The following is a 20,297-nucleotide window of genomic DNA, read 5'->3' on the forward strand; positions in this document are numbered from 1 at the left end:
ACTGCATATCATTCATTGCTAGCACATTACACAGGCAAAGTCAGCTACCATAGGGTAGTCTGAATTATTTTGTATTGGTGGTACGGAAGGCTTGGGCTGATATAACCATCAATAATTGAAATCTGAAAAGAAATTCAGAGTAATGCATGAGGAGATTGGATAGACATCTCAGTGTTTGGAATTCTCTTTTTATTTAGTATCTGATATGAAATCAACAGATTTGAGCATAAGCAGTTATTTACTGATTTGTATAGAACAAAATGTGTTTGTATTTTTGGTTTTTTTAGGAGAGTAGAAAATACAGATTTCCATAATGATAGCTTACACAGCTGAGAGAAAATATTTGGTCACTGTCTCAGCACAAACACAGCGCAGATGTCTTAATGTTTTAGTACTGGCTCTGATTTCACTAAGTCTGTCCTCAGACTCTTGGAATTCAGTGATCTATCCTAAAGTGTCAAATTATTTTGTCAAATAAACATACAAAATAAACTTTTTGAGTGTCTGTTTTCTACCAAAAGCTGTAGCAAGCTCACCTTCTGAAAGGAGATCTTATCTGTGGGCAGTAAAATACTGGATAAAACTTCAACGTTTTCAATTTTTAAACAGGTTTCAGAGTTGAAGTGTTTTACGAGAACTTGTGAGAACTCCAGAATTATTTTCCAGTTCTCTGTGGCTGCTTTTAGCATTCAAACAGTAACTCTTACTGCTTTGCATGTTAATAGAAATAGATTCCCTCCCTGCCCTGCTTTTCTCTTTGAAATAAACTGTTTTGGGGTCAGACCAAGAGTTTGGGGTACTTGCTAAACTAAGAAGGTTTTCCAAGACCTTCTTAGTTTAAGGTGTCTAGCTTTAAATGGAAATTTTAATACAGTTTTTAAGTATGTTTGCTAATTAAAATTGGGTTTAATGTACTTTCATCTGATATTTCTCTCCACTTCCCATCTTGAAAGCTTCCTTAAGCAATGTAACTTTAAATGATTTAGTATCATATTTCTCAGCAGTCTCTATTTCTTTTTGAAACCTGAGTGCTAAGCTAAAATTTGAAGTTTTAACTTTATTTTTATGAATGAACAAAAAATTCTGCAGGGGCAGGCTTCTGTTATGGTTTGGTTGTTTACTTCTAAGCTTGCCTCGTAGGAACTTGGCAGGAGTCAGAAGGCAGAGTCCATGTGATAAGATGCTTCTCATTGCTTTATTGGTGGTACCTTGCACCTCCATGAAGTTATGAGGACTTCCAGGTAATTGGGAATTCAGAACTGCCATTTTACAGGTAATTCTGAATTCAGAGCTGCCATCATACATGTACTGCTGCAAGTCTACCCACCATCTATGAATGCAGTGGTTTGAGTGCCAAAGGCGTCTGTTTGAGAGCTCTGACAGTATGAAACCTGTGTGTGGTGGTATGTAGCAGAGTACTCAGAGAAACTGTATGCAGCAGCCATTGCTTTTTGAAGAAGACTGTCAGTCCTTGGTTGTCAGAGTAGAATAATTGGAGACAATTGTTTTGTGAACTTGGTTTGGTCACTGACAGTTGTATGCCCCTGCATATAAAAGCTAATCTATAAATAGACGTTAAAAATCTGTGAGGACAGGGTCAGACTAAATTGCCGAGGTAACTTGCAAGTGAGAGTCATAGAATTAAGTCTCTCATCAAGGTTTTAGCTATTCTGGATCACGTGAGTAAGACTTCTCTCCAGTTTTCCTCCCTGTTAACTTACTTCCTTTCCAGGAAAAGGAGCTATAGATGTGAAAACTACATTTAAATAATATGTGTCTTTCCATTGGATGTTTGAACTTCTGACATGGGGAAACAGCAGGGTTCTCTCTGTTCCAGAGGAAGAGGAAATGGGGGGGAAAAGTGGATTGCATGAGGCAAGCAATGTATGGGAAGCAAGTGTTTAGGATGAATTCTGTGATAAGAGGTGACATCCCCTTAAAGCAGAGGAGTTGCTTTTTATGAAGTATAGGTGGTGACTTAACTCTTTTTTAGCCCTATTATTTTATCCATATAAAGCTTATGAAATCTACAGAAACACAAGAAGATTCATACTCAGTAGCATTTCCAAAAGTAACCACTTCAGAAATTAATACCTAGTTTTGTGCAGTGTAGCATAATACATTTAACTGCTGTATCGTGGCTTGGTGTGTTTTAAAATGCGCATGGTAATTCTTTCACTGTCTTTTAGACATTGTGTTCTGCATTGTGTGATTCAGAGAGACGTTACCAACCAGGAGTAACTTCTTGCATGCCTGACTTAAATGGAAGCATCCTGCACATGGGGCCTCTCTTAGCTTCAGATTTCCCAGAGCTGAGGCTCTTATCTCCTTCTGTGACTGTAGGAACACGTAAGCCCTAACACAGACGGTTCAGTGTCATAATGTCCTGAAGTCGTAAGGTCTGTCAGTTAAACGTCAGACTTTGTGGTATAAATGTCCTGAAACTGCAAAAACAGCAGCCTGAGGATGCTTTATGCATAGGAGGTGTAGCAGCATAGTTTTTCAGACCGTCACGACTTAGGCTTTCTAGTGTGCTTTGTGTTTTCTTGACTTAAAAGTGACATCCGACATAGCAGTACTTGCTTACAACAATGGAAAAACAATTGTGCTAAGTTTTGTTTGGCTCAAGCAGAGGTATGAAAAAGGAAGAGGAGAAACATCTGCAGATGTTACAGCATGTTTGAATTGAAGTAAAACCAGATAAGAGCAAGGAACAGGCATCTTTCTTCTTTAAATAAACAGGAAAAAACCCCCAAACAATCAATAAACCAAATTTTAAGGGACAAGTGTGTGGTTTTTGAAGATATATTAGTATTACTGGAGGACACTGAAAGGAATGAAAATAGCCATTTCAGATTACTTTTAGAAATAATTGTGCTGGATTTTTTTTTTTCCTCTTTGAGTAAGACTTGGCCAAACTGCTAAGAAAGTCAAAAGCTGTTGTTTATGGCTCTCTGCTGGGAACGAGGTCAGTTAGTGTATGCCATACAGAAATATGTTGCAGATTAAAATGCCTGAAGTTAGCAGAAGCCATTGTTTCAGTGTGTGTTAGCTGATTGATGTGGGTGCTGCCTTAGGAACAGTGGCAAGTCAAGTTTAAAAGTCTAAGGCATGCGCCTCCGGCCCGTGCCCTTTTACCTACTTTCCTTGCGAGCACGTGGCAGTGCAGGAATGCAGCAGAGGGGAAGTGTACAGCGGCTTATGATTAAACTCGCCTTGAAGGAGGAAAACAAGTGTTCAGAGAAAGAGACTTCAGGAAGCCTTTGGTATTCAGCCATCATAATTCAGGGCGCTCTTAAAGGCTTATGGTTTTCTTAAGTAAAGGAAAAAGAATATGAAAAGAAACAGGCCGTTTTATTGTTTCACGTCCTGAGGTCAAGCAGTACAGTCCTAGAACTGGACTGTATTTGTTTACTGGATTCGGGATTAATTCTTGCTGGATTAATATTTTTTCATTTGGGAATGAGGAATATTTTCCTTACTGAAGCATGTTTAATTTTATGAGCATGCTAGATTTTAATTCATTAAAATGTCAGGTTAATTGTTCACAATTAATGCTATTTATAGTATTTTTATGTCTTCAGCAGTAAAAAAGCATGTGCCTAAAAATGAGAGTTCCTGAAATTCTTTCCTTTCAGAAACAGAGAGGAGATTAATTACAAATTTCCAAGCCGAAAAGTCAGAGGGGAGGTGAAGGGTAAGAAAACTAGTAGATCTGGTACTTAAGACACTGGCATTCTAAAATACAAAATTCCATGAGTGAACTGCAGAACCTGTTGGCCCTTCTTGAGACAAATCCAGGTGCCTGATTTTCTGTATGTGGATATGGTTGGGGTCTTTTGTTTGTGTTTGTTGGGGTTTTTTTGATCCTAGTCTTAATAGTACTGCTAAACATATAGTAAATTCTTAACTTTGAATACTTTCCCCTTTCGACAACCCCTGTTGAACCCAGGTTATACCATGTATTGCTGCTGCCTGTCTCTGTTTTATTGCTCTGTTGCAGTTTTGGTCTCGACGTCAGCTGGTGCTGAACAATTTAAATGAATGAATGGACAGCTGACTTTGACTTCCTCATACAGCAGGGCCCATATAAGTAGTTGTTAGTGACTGAGTCATTAAGTACTACAAATTGCAGTTGTTATTAGGACATACAGGGCTTGTTTTAAAACTTTCTAAACCGGTCTTCAAAGCTGATTTGGGTTCTTTGTTTCCTAATCAGATGCTGTATGCGCATAGATCGAATTACATACTATCTGTAGGATACTGTGAGCTTTAGCTACCCCTCTGGAAACGGAGAAGCCTGATTCCCTCAGAACACGGGTTCTAAAACTTGAGCAGTGGCTGATGGATTTGGGAGATCTGTGAATTACCATCAGCCACTGTAGCAGTAGTTGCATTGCAGAGGTGGATCATTGCAGGCTGATCTACAGATAGGCACTTTAAATATTGCAGTCCCTGCCTGTTGGTCAGCAGCCTTACTAGATGATGTGTAGCAGCACTTACTTTGTTCATATTTGCCTAGTACTCCTTCTCTTTTATTTATTATGCATTTGTTTCCTAAGCCTACTGTTACTGCTGCATTCCAAGTATTTATGTTCCCTAGTTGTCTACTCATACACTTTTGCACCCGTTCTTTGTGTTTCAGAGGACTTTGACATAGTAGAAAATTTACAGACTAGAGGAGCAGCACTGCAGTCATAATAAACTGCTTTTGAAGTGTCCAGCTAAACTGCACTGGTTAGTCCTTACATACCATTCAATAGAGGATGACAGTCTATCAGAATTTCCTCTACTCTGCATAATTTTGATTTTTGCAGTTATGTGCCAGTCAGAGCTCAGAGCCGTAGGGACTATATAATGTCTTATTGGTGTGAGTAATCAGCTTGAAATTAAGATATGAAAAAAATTTCAGTGAAAGATATGGCCAGAAGCAGCTCTGATTTGCTAGCTGAGGCGAAAACTTTAGATATCTTTTGTTTCAAAAGGATGAAAAAACCCATTTGCTGAATTGCCTTTATCATTAAGAGGGAGATGCTCTGTAGCTGTGATACACTTTTTCCAAATATTATGGCTTTTTCTGCTCTGCTCTGATATTTTTTTTTTTTTTTTGTATTGTGTATATGCTCAATATTCAGCTTGCTGCGGTGCTGCCAAAATGCTGGAGTTACAGGAGTGTTTTGCTTCCATTTTCAGCTGTGGTGGACAGAAGAGGTACCTTAATTAACAAACCGGACAGTCAGACCGAAGTGCAAGCATAGTCTGTAAGGAAGAGGCAAGTACTGTATGTAAATTTTTCCTACTTGGAAATCTTCCCCAAAATTACAGTGTAGAATATATCTTTCTAGAAATGGGCTAGCTTCTAGTTTTGTTGAATGAGAAGGAAGTATTTATTTCTTAACTTTGTTTTTTGGCAGAACTCCCTGTGAAAATGGCGGAAGCTCATCAGGCAGTAGCTTTTCAATTTACAGTAACTCCAGATGGGATTGACCTACGAATGAGCCATGAGGCACTCAAACAAATTTACCTATCTGGTGTCTATTCATGGAAGAAAAAGTTCATCAGATTTAAGGTATGCCAAATTACTCAAATCCACTAAACCTGAGGGTTATTTAATGCTTTATAGATTTATTGGAGTTTTGTTAGGCAAAACTTTTTTTTTCCTTTATGGCAAATGAAGTTCCTCATTGTGAAAGACTTGTGTAGGTTTTAGTTAATACAAGGGATACTGAAGAAAATAGCGCTGAGTAATGCTGTAAAGACTGAAAGACTACATGTTTTTGATGTATTCTGTGGAAACACGATGAAACATGTAGGAATTAATAATAGCTTTAATTGACTTCATTCTCTTCGTAATGCATCCCGTAATTATATATCCTTTTAGCTTAAGTCAAAAATACAACTAGTTGTGATTTTTAATGTCATATCTCTTAGAGGTACAAGACTACACTCTTTATTTTGGCAAAGAATATATAAAATCAAATTTGCAAATTAAGGAGAAGGTTTGCTGTTTTCAAAAAGTTGCCTGAGCATCTGTCTTGTACAACTTATGCTATGTAGTATTGTTTCCAATGAGGTATTTGATATAAATCCTTGTGAACTTACTGTTTTGTTCATGAGATTATAAATGCTACTAACGAAACAAATACTTATCAATCTACATAAGCTACAGGCTTTCTTCAACATCTCTTTCAAAAACATAAGCATATTAACAACAGTCTTATTACAATTTTCATATGAAACTAGCTATGAGGAGGACCATTTAAATTATAAAAAAAAAAAATCTTGATTCTGATTCTCAGTGTCTTGTTCGGTAAGAGAACTTAAAAGTTCCTTTAATTCTTGATATTAATGTGACAATTTTCTGTAGTAGTCAAACTTAACTAAATGCATTCCCTACTCCTGAGATCAGCCTATGTAAGAAAACGTTGGATAAGCTTAACTACTTGTTTAAAACTAAATGACTTAAATGTCTTTTCATGGTAATATGAAGTCAACCACTTTGGTATGAAAAAATTATGTGAAGGCTTTTCTTTCCAGAATGGAATTATCACCGGCGTTTATCCTGCTAGCCCATCTAGCTGGCTTATTGTAGTTGTGGGTGTGATGTCAACAATGTATGCCAAAATTGATCCTTCCTTAGGAATTATAGCTAAAATCAACAAAACACTTGATACAACGTAAGTAGACAGAAAAGTTACTTTTCCTCTAAAGAGAAATCGGTTTTATTTGCAGATACTGTTTAAAATGTATCAGTTTTGGGATCTATGGTTGTGAGAGGGTAAGCCAAATAAACAGATGTATGAGGGTATGAAATAGGTAGGTTGTTATACCAGTATTACTGCATTGTTTTCTGAGTATTTGGGAAGCACATTTGGCAACTTTTGTGGCCTTTGATCTTGATGCATGAAAAGGTGTTTGGAAAGAAGCTTATGAAAAAGGGGCAAGCAGGCATAAAGCTTGTGCAATACCTGCCTGTAGTACTATTAAACTTAGGTTTGTCATATCAGCTTCTCTTTGGAACTTAAACAGACATTAACTGGCATGTGCTGGCTTTTGTTTTAAATAGTGGCTACATGTCAAACCAAACACAGAACATCGTGAGTGGAGTGCTTTTTGGCACTGGGCTTTGGGTTGCCCTTATTGTCACAATGCGCTACTCTCTGAAAATGCTGCTTTCCTACCATGGTTGGATGTTCTCTGAACACGGCAAGCTTACTACAGGCACCAAGTGTTGGATGGTAAGGATATGTTGTCTTCCTGTTTCATCTTAACTTCTGTCTTATTGGTATTCAAAGCCCTAAAAGAAAATCTTGTATTTTTTTCTCTACTTCTGTTTTCTGTGTCATGGGACAGGAGGCTGTTAGGCAGCAATTTCTACTAGTTACTGTCACCCTTCTAGTGCTGTAATTAAACTATTTTTTCTGGCCTTATAGAAGGAAGAGTAAACACTTCAAGAATACTTCTAAATTTGCCAATGCCTTGGGACCATGTGACTGAAATACCTACTTTTTCTCTGTGTGCAAGAATTTGGCCTGCAGCACCAAAGAATCTTGTCTTCACAGAAAGTGCTACCCCAATTCTTTGTTGAAATGTTAGGATTTCTGGTCATCCATTATAAAATTATTCTTATGCTTGAAGAAAATAATATTGAGTGTCCTTTCAATTGATTTACTCCAAAACAAGTTAGAGAAGAAACATAAGGTGGAGGTGGCTTGTTATGCAGTTTTCATATAGGGGTAAGATGAGAGTGCTGTATCTCTTGTGGATTATTGTGGTGCTTTGGAAAAGGATTCTTAAAGGATATGACAGGAAATGTAGATATAGGTGCTGCAAGAGATGAAGTGGGGTTTTGCTGCTTGGTCTAAATTGTTTAAACTCACTTTTGGCAGTATCGTTGTAGAAATAACTGAAGTACCATACTATGATAAAATGAGTCTCTGCAGCCTCAAAAATTAACTGGTGTGCATTAACCTAGGCACGTGTCATGATTTAGTATGAAATATGTTCAAGGACAGGTATCCAGAATGGTACACTAAAATAGAATTTAATGTTTGTCTGTTACAAATGAAATTTCTAATTGATGGTTTCTCCTGGAAGCGGTATCAGCCTCGTGACTTGAATTTGTACAGTCCAGAGGCTCTGAATGGTAAGGTTTTCTGTCAATTGCTTGAAGCTCTAGCTGCCTTGGTTTTCAGCATGTCCTACCAGATATTTTTAAAGCTCTTAATATTGCCTTATTGAACTTTAAAGAGTATGAACTGTAATGCTGCTTACCATGCTTTGTTGCATATCATATTTATAAATTTCTCCTATCATATATGTTGCATATGTATTTCGTTGTGTATTATATATGTTTTAAGAATACAGAATGCTAAAGGTTTTTGCTCAGCAGTCTCATCTATACTTACTATGAAAACTTATTTTAAGATCTTATTCTCTCTTTAACTAGACCAAACAAAAGAGAAGACTGATCTTGCTAGTTAAACAGCTCCAACTACCTTAGCTTTCCATATTTTTATAATAATTTTTATAATACAATTTTCTGTTCAAATAGTTATGCCAGTCAAAAACCTGAGCTCTGATTTCAGTCACAGTACAACATGATTTTTCAGACTGGTTGGAAGTCTGGTGACACTTCTAATGAACATATTTCATCTTCTAAAGTCAAATTTCCTGTACCAGTGGTAAGGGGAAAATGCAGTTATTAGTTCCAGTTTTAAAAAATTAAATAAATTATTTTAATTAGTTAAAAAATAGTAATCATCTGTGAACAGATGCAACATATGCTAGAATGACATTATTTTCTGTGTCTGTGTATGAAATCAGATGTAATGAAGTGTGTGTGTCTGTCAGATCACTTTAATGGTCTCAAACTTTATAAATTTTCTGCTACAAGTTTGCTTAAGAGGTAAATACCATGAAATCTGTTTGCTGAATTTTGTCAGTTGAGCAGGTATTCTCTGTCTGAAGGTAACTTTAGCCTTTTCTGGCTTAAGAGTTCTGGAATAAAATTGTCCCCAAGTATGGAATTAGATTTTCATATGGAAAGCTGAGTTTTTTCTTTCCCACCTGGTTTCAAATTTATCTTGTCATGAAGCACAAATAGATTTTATTGGGCCGATCACTGTGGTGCATCTGTGTACATCAGATGGCTCTGATACAGATCCATTTGCAGGGAGGTCTTTCTTGCTGGTAATTCTCTGCAATTCTTAAGAGTTTTGTGCTGCTTGAAATAACCTCCTCTAGAAGTACTGATCAAGGAAATTGAGAGGGAGGAAACACTCTACATTTTAACTAATAGTTTTGTCAGTTGAACGGGAGACAGAAGGGAGAAGTTTTCAGAATTTAGTAGTGAAATTACGTCCTCTGTTTTCTTCTGTCTTTAGTCTGTTGGCTCATATACAGTATATGACATAATATATTGGACCAAGATTTAAAGGTTCCACTGGATTGTTGGAATAATGCTTAACCTCACTTTCATGCTGAAATAGGGTGACACTGTCAAAATCCTTTCATGTATAACCTAGAACTTGCATGGTTTAGACTTTCAGCCTACTGTGTGCTGCAGCTGAAAAGTAGTTGTAGACAGAAATGCTGCTTCTGTTTTCAGTCTCCTGTGGAAGAGGGTTGTAACACAAGCACTGAGTATAACGCTGGCATGCTTGCACAATTTTATATGTTCAAATCATGTAGTAGACTAGCAGAGATATGCTTGAATTAATTCCCTGTGATATCAATCCTATTGTTGATGTTGAGCTATAACTTTGGAAAACATTAAACCATGATACCAAAGCATAATTAGTATTTTTGAAGGTGGCTATAGTTACCTAGAAACCTTGGCTGAGTGACAGTCTTGATTCCTGTTTTGAAGTGCAGTACAGGTATTTTTGTAGTATCTACCATGTAGTATAGTAAAAGATCGACTGGTAGACTTGGTTTTTTAATCTTTACAGAGGGGAATATATGAAGAAAAGAAGTGCTATGTAACTGTCTTTATTTTCTACTGAGATCAAGATGTGCCATACATAAAACAGCATTATTGTCTAATGACAAGAAAATTGACTGGAAAGTCAGAAATTACTATAACCATCTTTGTCTTCCACTGACGTATTGTTTAACCTTTAGGGAGTTAGTTTCTGTCAATGCCTTTTTTATTTGTGAAACAGTGATAAATATGCTAGTCTCCTAAATTTAGTACAATATAATTTACCACTGAAAAGAACTGAATTACATTACACTTTTACTCTGTAATTTTTCTTTTGCTGCACCTAATAATTTGTGGTGTTTATTTTTGCTTTTCTTCAGGCCCTTGTAAAACTGTTCTCAGGACGTAAACCCATGTTATACAGTTTCCAGACATCTTTACCACGATTGCCAGTTCCAGCTGTTAAAGACACAGTCAATAGGGTGTGTACATTCACTGATTTATTTTATTCAGTAACATTGAATCCATATTTAGATGGGGGGGTTTGCCATGTCTTATAGAAGTATTGCATGGCAGTATTAATATTGTGTGATGGATTCAAACTTCTGCATAGAAATTAAAATAAAGGCTGTGACAAACCACTGATCTGGTGACAGTTAGAAGCCAGTGTAATTCATATTGGATGGCATGAAGTCAGTTGTTGTAAGACTGTGCCACAAAGTGTGATTTCCAGGGTTTTGGAGCATACCCCTTTTATTGTCTTCCACAGGTTGAGCAGGTAAATGTGTGTGTTATGACACACAGCCTTACAGCAAAGTGTGTAAGTATGACAGTATGTCACAGAAACTGAAGGTTTCATTTTTAGAGATGAAAAAAAATCTGCCTGTGTATCTTCCCCTCTTGAGTGGAAAATATATCTTTAGAAAAGTAACCTCTTTCACTTGTGGTTTGCTGAAAAATGTCTGGAAAAGTATCTTATTTTTTGAAGTTTGCAGCAGACATTTAGAAGAGCATACACTCTTATTTTAGAACTGTAGTATTTGCAGCCTCATGGGTTGAGACCGGATAATGTTTATTTGCTGTTAAAATGCTCTAGTAGGAATGGTGAGAAGCTACTTATTTGTTACTGTACTGATGCTGATTCTTTTCCTGTATTCTAGTATCTGGAATCAGTTCGGCCACTAATGGATGATGAAAAGTTCAGAAGAATGGAGGGTCTGGCCAAAGACTTTGCATTTAATTTGGGACCAAGGCTTCAGTGGTATTTGAAGCTAAAATCCTGGTGGGCCACCAATTATGTGAGTGTATAAGTAGAAGGCTCAATTGTTCAAATGACATTATTTGTTCCCTGTTGCCCTTTTTGGCTTAAGTTTCATTATTTCTTAAATGCAAAAGAAGGAAATTGAAACTGCCTAATATTTTTGTAAAGTATGTGTGAGACCACCTCATTTTGCACATAAATAATTTGTGTGATTTGGTAAACAGTGTGGTAAATGGAACTTGAAAAAACAAATCCTTATTTTGTGTTTGTTATTCTGGAGCAGGTGATTTAGCTTTTGCTGTTAGGATTGCTTTTGGGGTCTATTTATTTACTTGTTGAGCTTGATAACTCAATAATGGGTCTGGCTACCCAGATAGTTTAGAAGAGTCATTTAGGCCAATTTTGTAATACAAAGCAGCTGAATCATATAGAAGAAAAATAAAGAATTGTAATAATATTTTTGTTGCTCTGTTCTTTCTTTTTTCTTTTTTTTCTTACCAAAAAGAAGACCCAAACCCCAGCATCATAGTGAGAACTGTAACATAATTCCTTTGTGATATATTATGAAGCATATATCTCTACCCAGTAGCCTAAGCTGTCCTGGCAAAGGCTGCAAAGCATTCAGGAGATCTGATACATTTTCAGATATTATCTTGAGATCATGACTTCTTTGGAACTTTATCAGAGAGCTACAGCTGAATTTAACTTAATTCTTTCACTGCTTTTTTTGCTGTTTTCCCTGAAGTTTGACAGAAATTAGGGGGGGGTTTTGTTGTCTTTTTTTAAGTAGGGAGGCAAATTAGAAGTTTCCTTCCTGCTTCTGTACGGAATGTTGTCTTGTGGAGCCATTAACCTAAAAACAAACTGTGGAAATTATGAGATTTTACTACTTTTGTTTTCCTTCCTCCTTCAGGTTAGTGATTGGTGGGAAGAATATATCTACCTTAGAGGACGTGGACCAATTATGGTTAATAGTAACTATTTTGCAATGGTAGGTAAATGCTTATAAACACCTTATGTGTCAGGCACTAACATTTCTGCCAGGTGTCTTACTTTGTGATATCCTTCTGCTTAGAAATCCATTGCCATTTAGTATGTAACATTCATTTTCCTTTCTTTAATATAGCCTGCAGCCAATGCCTTCACGTACGTTCAGGTGCCTTGAGTACTTGAAGTACTTTAAGTACATCTGTCTTAATAACAAACCTAGCACATCTGCCACTTTGGCAAACTCATACAGTAATTACTTACATGTTTTTGTGCTTATTGCAGCAAGCACTCTTTCAAAAGCTCCATGTAAAACTGCATGGGTAACACAATTCAAAGGAGATGTGTTCTCATACATGCAAATGTCTGTAAAGGAAGTGAAAAAACATGGTCTTGGATCAAGTTTTACGTAGCATTGTCTTTTCTGCTGGAATGATTAACAGCTGTCATGTATGTTTTAATACTGATGCTGTTTATGAAGATAATGACTGCTGAACAAATTCAAGTTTCAAGTCATCAACTCGCTGCATTAGTGCATTCCATATCTTTTGAAGCCTTATATATATTTTCCAGAATAAACTTTTAAGAATGTGGATGAAAAGTACTGTCAGTGGTGTTTTTCAAATAAAGTCAGGTAATCATTAACTTATGATTCTTACCTACTTCACAGGACTTCCTTTCTTTACGTCCCACAACCCTGCAGGCAGCTAGAGCTGGTAATGTTATCCATGCCATCCTGCTCTATCGGAAAAAACTGGACAGACAAGAACTCAAGCCAGTACGTATATCAGTTTAAATGGCTTTTGATCTCTTTCCAGTCTCTTTCCAATGACAAGTTGATCACTGTTCAGAATGGGAGAGGAGAGAAATTCTTATTGTTAGAACTATATGTAAGATGTAACTAATTTTTGTGGTCCCATGTCAGCTTTGTTATCTCTTCAATTACACGCAGGCACAAAATAGCAACTATCAAAAATACAGGATTCTGTCACGCCAAGTAATTACAGTATTTGAAGTTAGCATCGTCATTACCCAAAAGACAAATAGAGACTTGTATTTGCCTATGTCAGATATTCTGTATAACTGATATTATTGGTATGTGTTAAGCCTGTAATGGTACTTTTGAGTCACCGAAGGATGAAAAGTCTGTGGTACCATGTGGTGTGAGCACATGAGGTTTTGGGACAAAGGACTGGAGGCCTCTTGATGACAAGAGTGGGCCAGTGGGAGCTTAAGCATAGATGGTGATAAAATCCTGTGTTGCACTAATTTCTAGGTAGCAAAGATAAGCAAGGTAAATCCCATCCTGAGTTTCTATTATGTCCAGGGGCTGTGTATTGTAGTGAACAAGTGTTGTGGAAACAATTAAGTAGTTTTGTTCAAGGTCATGGCAAGGATGTGATTAGTTGTATGTAACTACAAATCTGAGAAATGTGAACTTTTGTTCCTACACAGCTATAAATAGTTTTAAAATAAGAAATTAAGGGGTAATGAATGCTGCATATGTAAATTTTGCATCCAGACCAGCCATTGAGAGGTTTTTTGGATTTCAGATGCTAGCTAGCTTCAGTCATCCCTCTTGAAGAGCGAACTTTTGGTAGGAAGGAAAAAAAATAGTACTACTGGAATGTCCTTGGAATCTTCCACGTGTAGTTCAAGGAAAGAGGATGAACAGGGAGGAAAAAAACCAAAACTGAGTTGATGTATTATAAATCTTATTATTCTGCAGCCTGTCTTTAGTCAGATCCTTGTTATTTTCTTTGCTTTTTTAATTTTCTAATTGTATATGCAAAATTACTTTTTAATGTACATTTGTGTCACAGATTCTTCTGATGGGATCTACTGTTCCACTTTGTTCAGCTCAGTGGGAAAGGATGTTTAATACTTCCCGTATCCCAGGAGAGGAATCAGGTAAGCAAGGCCAGCCGAGGAAAATAAATACTGTAATGGAATTCAGGGTTTGGGGTCTTTTCTGCCAAAATCCCATTTTTCCACATAAGGATCTGACTGACACAAGTATGCATCAAATACTGTATTCCAAGAATCAGGAAGTAATGAATTGCTATAGAGTGCATTGATGTTTTTCGTATGTTACTCGCTGTTACGTTTCAAACTGTCTTTGAGCATGTTACTCCCACTCAACTACAGAATTCAAAATAGAGTTTCTAAACAGACACAGGGATGTGCCCATTCTTTGTCCCACATTTGCTGTACTGTTTGAAGTTGGATTAAGGGGAAAAGTGGCATTGGGTAGTGGATAAAGCAGTAGGTGCTTGTGTTGGATAATACTTTGCTCTCAGTTCTGCTGCTGCCCTTTGCTAGTTTATTGAGGAATTTTTTTCCAGCTGTACCTCAGCTTTCTTTATCTGCAAAGTGAAGACAAACACATCCCTGATGTGATTACTCCCTGTCACAAATTAGTAGCTTAAATGGACGAGTAAGGTTTTAAATCTCTATTGGACATCTGTAGTGTATGAGCTATTGTTATTTAGAGTACTTCAGGTACTGAGAGTGCACCCCTTGCCCTTTCCCTATCCTCAATAAAATAAAAGGTATAAATGGTTCGCATTTAGCTTTGGATTTGGTGTTCTTTTAGTTTAAAATGAGTTTTGCATAAATGTGTAGAAGTGGCTCATTCTAACTAACACCTGATTAAAATACATTCTGTATGTCTTAGTGATTCTCCTCAGTTTCTCCTGATTCAAGTCTTTCAAATTAACCTACAGTCAGTATCATAAAAATTAGCTTATTTTTCTCCTAAGCACTTCACATTTTCTGTTTCACTTTTTCCATTTTCTGTTTCTATTTTTCTAAAGGACAAACAACTTTGTCATTCTATATGAATATGTGAGTTACAAGGACATTTTTCTCACATTCTCATGAGTATCTTGATTTCTTGCCCCCTGATTTCAATTTTTCTATGTATATTACAGTTCCTAAAGAAAAAAAGGAAAAATTCCATAACATGACTTCATATTAATTGATGGTAAAATCTTTTTCTGTCACTTGAGCAGTTGTTTCATCTTCATGTTTTTTAGCAAAACATACTATGGGATGAACTACTTCTTCTAAGAAGGAAAGGGCCTTTGTGTCTTTCCATTCCCATTTTTTAGTAGGAATTCCATGCAACATGTTATGTACATCTTCAAATGTACCTAAATGGTTTCTTGGACTAGCAAAACAAAAGGATTTTTTTGTTTTGCAACAAATGCGTATTCCAGGTGGATGAATCTGTATTTAAACCTATATAAGTAAAGGTGTCTAAAGGTAAGTGCCAGGGCTTAACAACTGTTGTGAAGTCAGTTGTTGATGTAGATGACTGGTGATCTCAGTTTTGCTTTTTACACTCATGAGGTTGTCTTTTTTAGTATGGACACATCAGGTACAAATACTTACAGTGTCCTGACTCAGGTTGGGATTACTGAAAAATTTACCTCATTAGCTGATTGCTTTGCTGCTTTCCCAGCCGCCCCCATCAGGGGGATCTTCTCAATTCACAGCCCATTCTATTAATGCAGTTGACACTTGGAGTGATGCTTCTATCAGACCTGTAGTTGGCAGAAATGCAACATGGATAGCCAGAGGCACAATTAGCACAGTGCTGCTTCTGATAAGTAGATTGAGCATACCTACCAAAACCTGATGGTTAACTGAGAACAGCTGAAGTAATGAACTCTTGTTTCTCAGATCTCTCAGAATCGTGATTTTTTAGGCTCAGCCTTTATTTTTGACATCTTTCTTCACCATCTCAATAATGGGTCTTTTCAGATTCATAGGAATATAACAGTTCTTTGGGGTAGTGAAGGAATTCAGTTAACAGTTTTCATCAGTTACAGGCTTTTTCTGTCTGTTTTGGAAACCTTCACCTGTGATTTGATACAATGCCTTCATGACTAACTTTTGGCTTATCCCAATTAAGCAACATAAATAATAAAATGAGGAAAAAATTGTGGTTCAGTTTTCTGCTTCACTGACATCCATAACATTAAACATTTTGACCATATATGGAGTGTTCACTCTGCCTCTACCAGGGTAAATGTGAACAAAACCTTATGGTACTAAATTTTGGGTCTCTTAAGACTCTTCACAGATTGTACCATGAGTTGTCTAGCACTTCAATGGAGATGGTTTAAAAGTACCTGTCCTCAGATTCATCTAGCATGTTCTTTTGCTGACTGCTTTATCAGACTACACTACTAGTGCTCAATTTTCAGATAGAAGAATGCAGGTCTTGTTGCTTAATACTAGCCTCCAGCATGGAAACTGGTGGTGCTATGTGTGCAAATGGTTGCCAGATCTGGGTATTTGACTGTTTTGTGCAGGAATATTTGTGATGAAGTAACATGGGATGCTGAAATAACTAGTAGTGCATGCAGCAGGCATTTGATGTTATTTAGTGCATTAGTGTTTTGAGATGTCAGCTTTGTTTTCACATAAGTGATTGCAATTCTAGATACTCTCCAGCATGTGAAAGACAGCAAACACATTGTTGTGTATCACAAGGGCCGTTACTTCAAAGTGTGGCTGTACCATGATGGCAGACTCTTGAAACCCCGAGAAATTGAACAGCAGATGCAGAGAATTCTTGATGATGATTCAGAGCCTCAGGCTGGTGAAGCAAAACTTGCAGCTCTTACTGCAGGAGATAGGTATGGTGGTTATTTTTTAGACAAATTTAGTGTTTAGAAATAGTTGCATAACATGCTAACTGAGTACTGGCTTTGGAATTTTAGAATAGTCTGCAGTCAGTTGCTTGTACATTGGTCACTTATTTTGTATATTGCTGATGTGTAACAGTGCTTCAGTCATTTGTAACTATGTGGAGTTAAAGGAATTTTGCAGTGACAATAAGTAATATGGATTACTTATCTGGAGAAGTTGGTTTAATTGTGGCAGTCAAAAGAGTGGTAATTGAAAGCTTTACAGTGCTACACATATTGAACTATTTGAGTTCAATAGCTTTATGTCTACGCTGAGATTCATTGGCATTTTAAAGAATATCTTAAAAATTTTGATTGAGAATGAGAATTCAGTAACTGTTACTTCATGACTTGCACCTACACAATAAAGCAGTATGTACTCGGTTCTAGGTATAAGATCACTGAATGCAACTAAATTGTGGCAAACTCTGTCAAATTGTTTCTGGACAAACGAGAAAGAGCTGTGGATTTTAATATACTTATGTGTACTAGGAGTACTTCCATTTGTTCACTTTCTGCTTTAAAACAAACAGATTTTTTTTTTCATTGGGAAAATCACATAAATTTAGAAGTAAACATGGTGCAACCATATAGAAATTACATTGATCAGGACTTCTTTTGCTTCAGATTTGTTGGACTTATTTATTGACTTTTTTATAAGAGTCCAGACTTTTTAGGTGTTGTAACAATCGGCATTAATATCTGTTAATTGCTTTCATTATGTGTAGAAATGTTGAATTTCTGAGGATTAAGCTTCGCACGTGTGTGATAAATTGAATTGGTTCCTAGGATTACACTGTATGAGTATTTTCAGAACTTTTCACTGCTCATATAGCTTAAATGCATTGAAAGTAATTGTGTCAAATTCTGTAAAACTAGGAGGAATCTCACAGTGATCTTCAGGGTGATGAAACATTCACATGTTTATGTAATCTGGCTATAAACCAATGGTTTTTTTTACAGAGTACCGTGGGCTAAAGCTCGTCAGGCTTATTTTAGCCGTGGAAAGAACAAACAGTCCTTAGATGCTGTTGAGAAAGCAGCTTTCTTTGTGACATTGGATGACCTCGAGCATGGGTACAAGAAAGAAGATCCAGAGAGGTCACTGGATGCATATGCAAAATCATTAATACATGGCAGATGTTACGACAGGTGCAGTATTGCTTCTGTGGAAAATGCCTTCTCTTTTTTAGAATTTGGCTAATACATGCGAATCAGTGACTTAAAAGTTGATAGATTTCATAGAGTTCACAGAATTGTTCGGGTTGGAATGGATTTTCTAAAATAACTGGTTCCAACTCCTTGGAATGGGAAGGGACATCTTTCACTGCATCAGATTGCTCAAAGTCCAGTCCAGCCTGATGCTGAACACTTCTAATGACGAGAAATCCACAACTTCTGTGGACAACCCATTCCAGTGTCTCACCACCTCATTGTAAAACATTTCTCGGTTATGATGCGTTGAAATTTACCCTCTCAGTTTATATCTGTTGCCATGTGTCCTGCCGCTAGGAGCCCTGGTAAAAAGTTTCTTAGCTTTTCTTTTAAGCCCTAAATAAAAGAGATTGAAAGGCTGCAAGGTGTTCCTAGAGCCTTCTCTTTTCCAGACTGAACAACCCCAACTCTCAGCCTTTCTTCATGGGGAAAGTATTCCACTGCTCTTACCATTCTTATGACATTCTTCTGACCCACTCTAACAGGTCTGTGTCTGTATTTGCTGGGGACCCCAGAGCTGGAGGCAGTGGTCCAGGTGGGGTCTCACCAGAGTGGAGTAGAGGAGGAGAATCACTTCCTTTGACCTGCTGACCATGCTGCTTCTTAAGCACACCAGGACATGATTGTCTTTCTGGGCTGCAAGTGCACATTGCCAGCTCATGTAGACTTTTTCATCAGCTGATATCCCCAAGACCTGCTTGTCAGGGCTGCTCAATCCATTCATCCCTCAGCCTGTTGATACTGGGCATTGCCCTGACCCAGGTGCAGGGCCTCGTATTTGGCCTTGTTGAACTTCATGAGGTTCAAATTTAGGTCTATTTATTTAAATAAAATGTTATTTAAAAAAAAAAGGTTGAGAACTAATGCATTTTAATATGAATTTTGGAGAGAGATGAAGTTACAATATAAAAATGCTTTGGAAATGTACAAAACCATAAGGAAATACTGATTTCTTTTGTAGGTGGTTTGACAAAACATTCACTCTCATAATATTCAAGAATGGCAAAATGGGTCTGAATGCAGAGCACTCCTGGGCAGATGCTCCTATTGTTGGACACCTGTGGGAGGTAGGTGTTTAGTACTAAAAGATAATGTGGAAGATAATGTGATATGGTCTGTGCAACAGTGCTGAAGATCAGCAATTACTTTCAATCCCTTGCATTCATGTTGCTGATGAGTGATCAGGGGCCTATGTCTGTAGCAACTGTAGAATTTTAAAAATATCTCAAACCCTTGCTTAAAAGGATGCTGTCCTTTGAAGGGCAACATTTTAGTGAGCATAGATGTCTTCATAGAAAAGTGATACAGCTTCCAATCTAACATGTTTATATTTTAAATCCATAGATTTTCGTCTCTTTGATATGGCATTGTAATTTGTATATATACGTGCTCCTGAAGCCCTTAAGCTTCCTTGTGCTATAGAAATCTCACACTTATTTTCAAAATTTAAAGAAATTATACAGAATTTAACTTTTCCTCTAACCTGTTATTTGATCAGCTGCAGATTGATATGCTGTTTACATTATCTCTTGTATTTATTAGCAATGAGTGGAATAAATACACTTTGTCATGTCTGTTCATCATGAGCTTAGTTTATTACTTGAAATCCTATTTGATTTTTTTTTTATTTTATTTTTGAAGCTTAAACCCATAAACAATTGCATGACTCAATCAAAACTATTTCAGAAACATTAGTTCGTTCTGATTTCATATGTATTTGTGCAAATTGGTCCCAGGTCTAACTGGTCCCTCCAGTAATTTCCTAGTTTTACTGTAGAAGCACTTTCATGTCTGTAAGAACAAAAAAAAAAATTCCTTGCACTTTCTAAGGAGGGAAAAAAGAAGATCAAACTGATTTGAGAGTGACTTGACAGTTTAGACTGTCTCAATGAAAGAGACTTTTATTTTTTTACTTCTAGTGGGTTTTTAATTGAAACATTTTGATTAACTCAGTAGCAATTAACAAAATGCATCAGTGTAATTGAATAAGTGTTTGGTGCATATCTGGTGTTCTTCCCACTCAGAACACAAATAAAAATGCCTTAAAATAAGAGGTAAAATTGAGGACTTCATTTGCAGTTGTTTTCTGTATTTGGAAATGGCTTGTATATTGTATTTCACTGTATACTGAAAATAGGTTATATTGATTTCACAATGAAATCCTAATTCCACAGCATTACATATTGTGTTGCAATTCTGAAGAATTATC

The 20,297-nt window shown here is 36.7% G+C and overlaps 1 protein-coding gene across 8 annotated transcripts in view; it reads left to right on the forward strand.

The window, feature by feature from the left end:
* Positions 1–20,297, forward strand: part of CPT1A (carnitine palmitoyltransferase 1A) — a 37,513-nt gene that overhangs the window by 6,800 nt on the left and 10,416 nt on the right. For 3 of the 8 annotated variants that reach the window (XM_018082044.2, XM_018082046.2, XM_018082045.2), the window contains 12 exons: positions 5,194–5,281; positions 5,415–5,569; positions 6,538–6,677; positions 7,067–7,238; positions 10,306–10,407; positions 11,086–11,223; positions 12,100–12,177; positions 12,844–12,951; positions 13,997–14,084; positions 16,627–16,822; positions 17,837–18,025; positions 19,050–19,155. In XM_018082044.2, coding sequence (XP_017937533.1) covers positions 5,429–5,569; positions 6,538–6,677; positions 7,067–7,238; positions 10,306–10,407; positions 11,086–11,223; positions 12,100–12,177; positions 12,844–12,951; positions 13,997–14,084; positions 16,627–16,822; positions 17,837–18,025; positions 19,050–19,155 — 1,458 coding nt within the window. In that variant the 5' untranslated portion in view covers positions 5,194–5,281; positions 5,415–5,428. Of the gene's footprint in view, positions 1–3,763; positions 3,802–4,645; positions 4,738–5,193; positions 5,282–5,414; positions 5,570–6,537; positions 6,678–7,066; positions 7,239–8,097; positions 8,147–10,305; positions 10,408–11,085; positions 11,224–12,099; positions 12,178–12,843; positions 12,952–13,996; positions 14,085–16,626; positions 16,823–17,836; positions 18,026–19,049; positions 19,156–20,297 lie in introns of those variants that run through there. The other 5 variants (XM_018082050.2, XM_018082049.2, XM_018082047.2 and 2 more) reach the window with 4 other exon arrangements.

Source organism: Manacus vitellinus, unplaced genomic scaffold (assembly GCF_001715985.3).
Source record: "Manacus vitellinus isolate BGI_N305 unplaced genomic scaffold, ASM171598v3 scaffold_59_pilon, whole genome shotgun sequence".
Classification (NCBI taxonomy): domain Eukaryota; kingdom Metazoa; phylum Chordata; class Aves; order Passeriformes; family Pipridae; genus Manacus; species Manacus vitellinus.